At 48.1% G+C, this 6,527-nt stretch overlaps 1 protein-coding gene across 1 annotated transcript in view; it reads right to left on the reverse strand.

Moving 5' to 3' along the window:
* SCD5 (stearoyl-CoA desaturase 5) overlaps positions 1 to 848 on the reverse strand; it is a 70,251-nt gene extending 69,403 nt beyond the window's left edge. The window contains exon 1 of the mRNA XM_039542422.1: positions 304 to 848. Within this exon, the coding sequence (XP_039398356.1) occupies positions 304 to 532 (229 nt within the window). The 5' untranslated portion in view covers positions 533 to 848. The remainder of the gene's footprint in view (positions 1 to 303) is intronic.
* Positions 849 to 6,527: the final 5,679 nt, after the last annotated feature.

Genomic DNA, 6,527 nt, shown 5'->3' on the forward strand with positions numbered 1-6,527 from the left:
CACGGGAACAATTCTGATCCTGTCGCTCGTGGGAAAAGTACCGGGTGGTTTATCATCCTTTTGCCCTAGGGTGAAAACCATGCAGCAGAGGAGCTGAATGGAATGATTCAAGCTGAAAGAGGACTTTGAAATATTAGGCTCCGGTGTGCGACCTCCCCCACTTCCAGTTTTAAAGCACAGTTGTGAACACAGGACTAATCCAGCCTTCAGAAAACAGAAACACGCCCGCCTGCACCCCCCACAGAAAGGAGATGTCTCCTACAAGGGGATAACAAAGCAGACCCCGACTGTCGGGGAACTCACCCCAGATCAAAGTAAGCAGCTGGGCCTTGGGGATGAGGCAGAGGGAGTAGACAGCGCCAATGTGAAGCAGTGTCATTAGGACAACATTCCTCCAGACAATCTGCTGGCGATATCTGGCACTCCCCTCGCTGCTCTCGGCTTTTGATCCTAACGGGCTTTCTTCTCTCCCATCAGCGAAGGGGCTCCTTTCCTCTCCATCCACTGCACAGCTGGCTCCCGGGCCGGACATGGCTGAGCGAGGTCTGCGTGTGCGTATGTGCCCGAGCTTGTGCGGTACCCCACGGAGCAGGGTCTGAGAGCAGCTACCAGTCAGCCAGCGAAGGGGAGTAGTTGCTTGCTTGGAGGGTTGATGATTTATTGTAACGGATGACGATTGTTCTTCTTTTCAGGTTTGGGGATTTTTTCCCCCCTTCTTTCCCCTCCAGACCAGTTTTAAATAAACCCTACGAATGCAAGTCCTGGTGCGCAGCATCTGTTGCTAGCATCTCATCCATGATGCTCCTGCTTTGCCAGGGCTGAACTCCGCACAGCAACAGAGGGAAGAAAAAAAAAAAGGCGGGGGGGGAGGGAAAGAGAAAAAGAGAGTGAAAGACAGACCTGCATAGCTACAGCCAATCAGAATTACATGTGGGGCTCTTCGAGAGAGTGAGTGAGAGCTGCTCTGGCCGCTGTTGCCACATATTAGCTAGACTGAATATTCCCACACACACACACACATGAATGCAAACACTGAGAGGGAGGGATTGAAGCACAAGCCATGGCCAGATGCAACTAGTCCTCTCCAAGCTTTTGTGAGGTTGCTGAGTCTGACCCTCGCTTGATGAGGAAAACCCCTCCTTGCACCAAATCAGCCTGCGCTCCTTCAGTACAACTGTGCCTGCTTAATAGCAATTGCTGGCAAAGGACATATCATTTAACGTCAATTGAAAATCCCTGCTCTGAACAGGATTGAGGGCCCAATCCGGCCCCCGCTGGAAAATCAGGCCCCTTCAGGGCCGGCTTTAGGGCGATTCCGATTCCTGGGAATTGGGCCCCGCCCCCAAGAGGGCCCCGCACTCTCTGCCGAAGTGCTGACGGAAACAGCGGCAACCAATTGAGCTGCCGTCAAATTACCGCTGCTATCTTCGACTGCAGCTCAATCACTGCTGCTGTCTTCGGTGGCATTTCAGCGGCAGCTCTTTCGAATTGGGCCTCGCACGTCCTAAAGCCGGCCCTGGGCCCCTTAATGATAATTACTGCACGTGGTACCACAGGGAGAGGGCAGTTTTTCAATGGATTGAACTGTTGAGTGATCTATTTGCAGCCTTGTTGCCTGCTATGAATGTGCAATAACCAGACTGTTAACAATGTTATGGGCAATCTGATGATAAATGGGCCTTCACCTTTACCCTCGTCGTGACCTCACTGTAAAAACGGTGGGAAAGTGGCGACAGGTGCGTAAGGTGTCACGATAAGCTATAACAATGCACGCTGACGGGGAACGGAGCCACGGCTGCTGGTAAGATCATGCCTGGTAAACAAGAGACGTGCGGGACCAGAAATCAGTGAACCAAAATTGGTGGTGAAAATTAGGTCTAATTGGTGAACCAAATAATGAGGGAATCCACAGCTGGAGGGAAAGCTGGCTACCCCAGTGCTGGCTGACTGAAAGGTGACAGAAGAGGAAGAAGTGAGCTTCATTGTCACGGCTGCCACCCCCACTGTCTCCTGCGTCCCCAGCCCCCCTTCATCCTAATCTTGAGAGATGTTCTGAGCCGGCTGGGCCAGATGACATCACCATCTCCACTGGCTCCAACTAAGGGAGACTGTGTTATGGTTCCCTCCCACCCCACGTGCCCTTTTCCTTCCCACCTTATTACATTTCTTTCTTAGCCTTCTCTTTTTAACTCGTGTCTATTAAGAGCCTGGCTTGGCCAGCCAAGCCTGTATATTTAGCAATGCTGTTGTGAGTGGTGACCAGAGAGGCAGCTAAATGCAATGCCCTAAACAGCCCACTGCTGGTATGAGTTTGCCAGGTCTCAGAGGTGCTGATCAGACCGTGTGCTGGGCCTGTGTTTTTTCAGCAATAAGAGTGAATACTGGAGACAAAAGCTGCATTTTCTGTCTTTGCTTTTTTTCTCCTTTGGTGTGTTTGTCCTCCAGCCTATCTCCGCTAACGTCTTCTCTTTTCCCCAAAAGGACAGTTCGTACCAGCTCTAATACCCTCTCAGGGGGGTTTCCTTCTAAAAACTCGCTCCAGCTACAGGGAAAGGGAACAAAGAACATTGTTCAAAAAGAAAAGCCTTATTTAATAGTGCGCATTTCAAACGCATTCAAACTGGCTTCTGTTTTCTTCGGGTATCTTTAATAAAAGGTGAAAGGGATTTTTAGTGGTGTCTTGGTGATGGTACCAAGCAGGCTGAGGTCTCTGTCTAGCCAACCCTGAACCTTGTTTAATGTCGCAGGGTCATGCTAACACCTTTGACGTTTTGGGCCCATATATTCCATCAAAAGTAATATAACAGCAGCCAGTGATGACCATTTCCCCCCTTTTTTTTTTTAAGTGGAGGTGGGAAGGTGTCTGTAAAAAAATGTCTCCACTTCGGTTTTATTGTCAGTGGGTGGCAAGTCGAATCCCTTATTGGGAAATCCCAGCATGTGCCATTAAGTGCTGGGGCTGAGAGAGACCTCCGTGGGTGGGGCTGACTGCAGCTAGAGGGAGTGAGCCGCAATTGGTGGAAGTAAGTGTCGCTGCATTGGGGCTGCACCAGTCACACCACGGCCATCGTGTCTGGGTGGGTCCTGCTCCAAAGCGCAGTGACCCACAGCAGATTTAAGGTGCTGTCTTACTCCTTCCCCCAAATCCCCTTTTCTGCAAGGATTGGGCTCTACGCTTCGTAACTATTCACTGCTCCACAGAGAGGCAGAACAAAACCCAGCTCTCTGCACAGGGGTGAATTCCACCCTAAGGGCCCAAATCCCGCAGTCCTTGGTCAGGACCATGATGCCTGGATAAGCCAGCAGGAGCAGAGCAGAGGGGTAGGGAACATCAGCGAGGTGGATCCATGGGCAATCCTGTAAATCTTCCCCTTGAAAGGCTTGGGGAGGGTGGGGGGTGTCTCCAAACCTCCTAGATCACACAATTCTGCTGCAGCAATAGATTAGAACCATCCTGCAGGCACAGCTGACCCGCCTTGTGGTCCCACTGGCTGGGTCCCCCAACTCTAAGGTGGCGTAACTCCACCCGTCTGGCTTTCACCAAATAAATCAGGCAGTTGAGTAGGGGAGGGTGCCACGAAGAGAGATCTCTTCCATGCCCCTCCCCTAGTCACAACCCTAAGGCCCTACTCAGCCCCACAAGGAGTCAAGAGTGGGAAGATAGACTGGCTCTACTAGGCTTTTCCATCTCCAGAAGCCGCTAGGAGCCTGGCTCCTCCTGCCTCAGCCCTTAAACTTCTTGTCCTTGGTTGCCCAGGTAATTATGGTTCTTCACGATGCTTTGGGGGGCCATGCATTGAAAAGGGGGGCAGCTAATTCTGAGATGTAAGCTTTTAAATAGCTGTGTAGAGGGAGTGTGGTGTGCTACCAGATTTCACATTGTGCAGTAGGGATTTCTGTTTATAGGTCCCCGTTTAGCTGTGTGAATGCCTCTCTTTAAGCACATCCCACTGATAGATACATTCAGCCCAAATTAAGACTTGAATGAGAGTTGATTTTTTTCTCTGTGTCTAGAGAAAATCCTCTTGAGTGATTGGCTGATTTGAGGATAAGCAACACCCCTATTAGAATGTGCTCCTGTTTCATTCCTCTTCTTAAAGTTTAGTTCTGCCTAGGGCCTTGATTCAACAAGGTACCTAAGTACCTGCCTAGCTTTAAGTATGTGATTAGTCCAATTGACTTCAGATCAGTCAACTATCTAAGAGAGAATTTCCTCTAGATATGGACAGAAATCAAATCTTAATGTGGATTATAGCTATAAAAGCTGCATCCTTTTCCCCTCACAAGGTGTGTGTGTGTGGGGGGGGCTAGCAACTACTTTTGTAAGCAACAACCCTTAATGGTGCTAGAAAAATGCCAAATATTAACTTCTCAGTTCTTAGTGTCTGAGCTATTCTTTCACTAAGTGACGTAAGCACTTTATTAAGGCTGCTGACTTTCAGAGATCTTTGTTCTGTAAGCCAACTTCCGCCACCCAAAAAGTGCCTCTTGAGCGTAGGCAGCAGCAGACATTCCGGACGGAATCAGCTAATAAAATTTACTCTCCTGAAAATAACAAAGAAGCTATTGAAGTAAAAAGAGCAATAAAGGGTACATCAGTATTCTCCAGTTTGTCCCCTCCCCCAAAACATTATTATTTTAGTTTTCACATGTGCATGCATCTAATCTTCCAGCCATTTTTTTTCAAACTCGGCCTTGGCCTTTGTTTCTTGCTGTATCTGCAGCCTCATTTTTGTGTGCCGTGTCACTTAGTGCAGGCTGCTGTTTGAAAGGCAGAATCCTGTGGTGTTCTAGATCCCAGAGTGGGATTTGTTAATAAAGAGTTCACCAATGTCCAGAGGATGATGACCCAGATTCATAGAGAACCGGGGGGAGGTCGGGGTGGGGGCGTGTAGTTGACTGTTAACTAGTGCATAGCTTCAGATGCTGCTGATACAGCGCAAGGGAAGAAAGTCCTGAACAATTTATGGTATTCTGAAGTTATTTAAAAATCAGATGTCAAGATCAAGTAAAATATTTGCCTGCAACTCATTCCTTAAATTCTTGAATGGTTCCCTCACTACAAATGAAAAATGGGCTCTGTTTGTTTGCAACACACGTCTTCAGTTAATTGTTTTGGGGTCACTGGGATTAGTAATTTAACTTGGATTGATGGGTTATTATATTTTATTCCTTCAGGGGCTCAAATATTTAGGATGTTCAAGGTCAGCCTTTAGGCTAAGTTCAAGTGTACTCAGTGTCAGTTTAATAGCAGATACATGCTTTCTGGTTGGGTTGTACTGCATCCTCAGAGGAGGACAGACTCCACCTCTAAGTCCTTTGATCTGAGGCTCCACATTGGTGCACTTACACAGTAATTGCTGCATGGCCACAACCCTCTAATGTAGATACACTCCACACACAGTGGAGTTTACAGAAATATAACTTCAGCTAGGGTGACCAGATGTCCCGATTTTATAGGGACAGTCCCAGTTTTGGGGTCTTTTTCTTATATAGGCTCTTATTACCCCCCACCCACTGTCCTGATTTTTCATGCTTGCTGTAGTAAGAGGAGGCCCTGAGATATATAACTTGGTATCAGAGGCCTGGTATGAGGCCTAAGGCCTGAACGAAAGTAATGGTCAAGACTTTGCTAACATAAAGCAAAGTTAAGCTGTGAGCTTAACCTACTCACAGAAGCTGGCAAGGAAAGGGCTGATGCTGCAAAAAGAGACATACCTAAAAGGTGCTGGACACCAGATATCAGAACATTTGCATACTTGTACACTCCACAGATAACAAGGAACAAGCCGACCCATCCCAATAACAGGACCAAAAGGGTAATATAATGGATAGAATTGTTTTGTTCGAACCAACATGTACAAGGTGAGAGGTGGCATCTTACTGCGTAGAAGGGTTGTACCTTGCTACGTAGAGGGTCTGCACCTCAATATTTCAGGAGTGATATGTAACTTGTTTGTACCTCTGTATAAGAATGCACCTCTGAGTGGATGTCTTTGTCCAGCCTAGGGGGCAGTGGAAAGTCCCACCACTGACTGAGCTGAGTCCATTGTCAGGGAGCACATATGTACTAGCTAGCAGCACCTTAGCAGCACCTTGGACTTCTATGCCAGGGAGCTGGAGACTGTGTTATTCTTCAACAATAAACCTGGCTCGACGTGCCTTCGTACCTTACTAGAGTCTGTGGTCATTGGGGGTTCTCTCGGGTCTGGTGTGCCAGCGATCTGCAGAGCCGGGGCAGCACACAGAGGGAACACGCACGCAGCTGATTGATATCAACATTGAACAGAGCAGAGCACCACACCAGCAGCGTCTGACGACACTTGCTCTCTGGTCACATTAACTTCAGCTGGTAAATCGCAGAGTGAACTGTACTAGTGGAAGGTAATTTTGTGCTGATGCAGGGTCTCTGCATCAGGGGTTTGTGCCCCGGTGACTGCACTGATGCAGTTACACGACTACCAATGTCCTTAATGCAGACAGGATCTTCTAAAAATCAACTAGGTAAGCTTTTCAGCAATCAGAAG

This window comes from Mauremys reevesii, linkage group 5 (assembly GCF_016161935.1).
Source record: "Mauremys reevesii isolate NIE-2019 linkage group 5, ASM1616193v1, whole genome shotgun sequence".
Classification (NCBI taxonomy): Eukaryota; Metazoa; Chordata; order Testudines; family Geoemydidae; genus Mauremys; species Mauremys reevesii.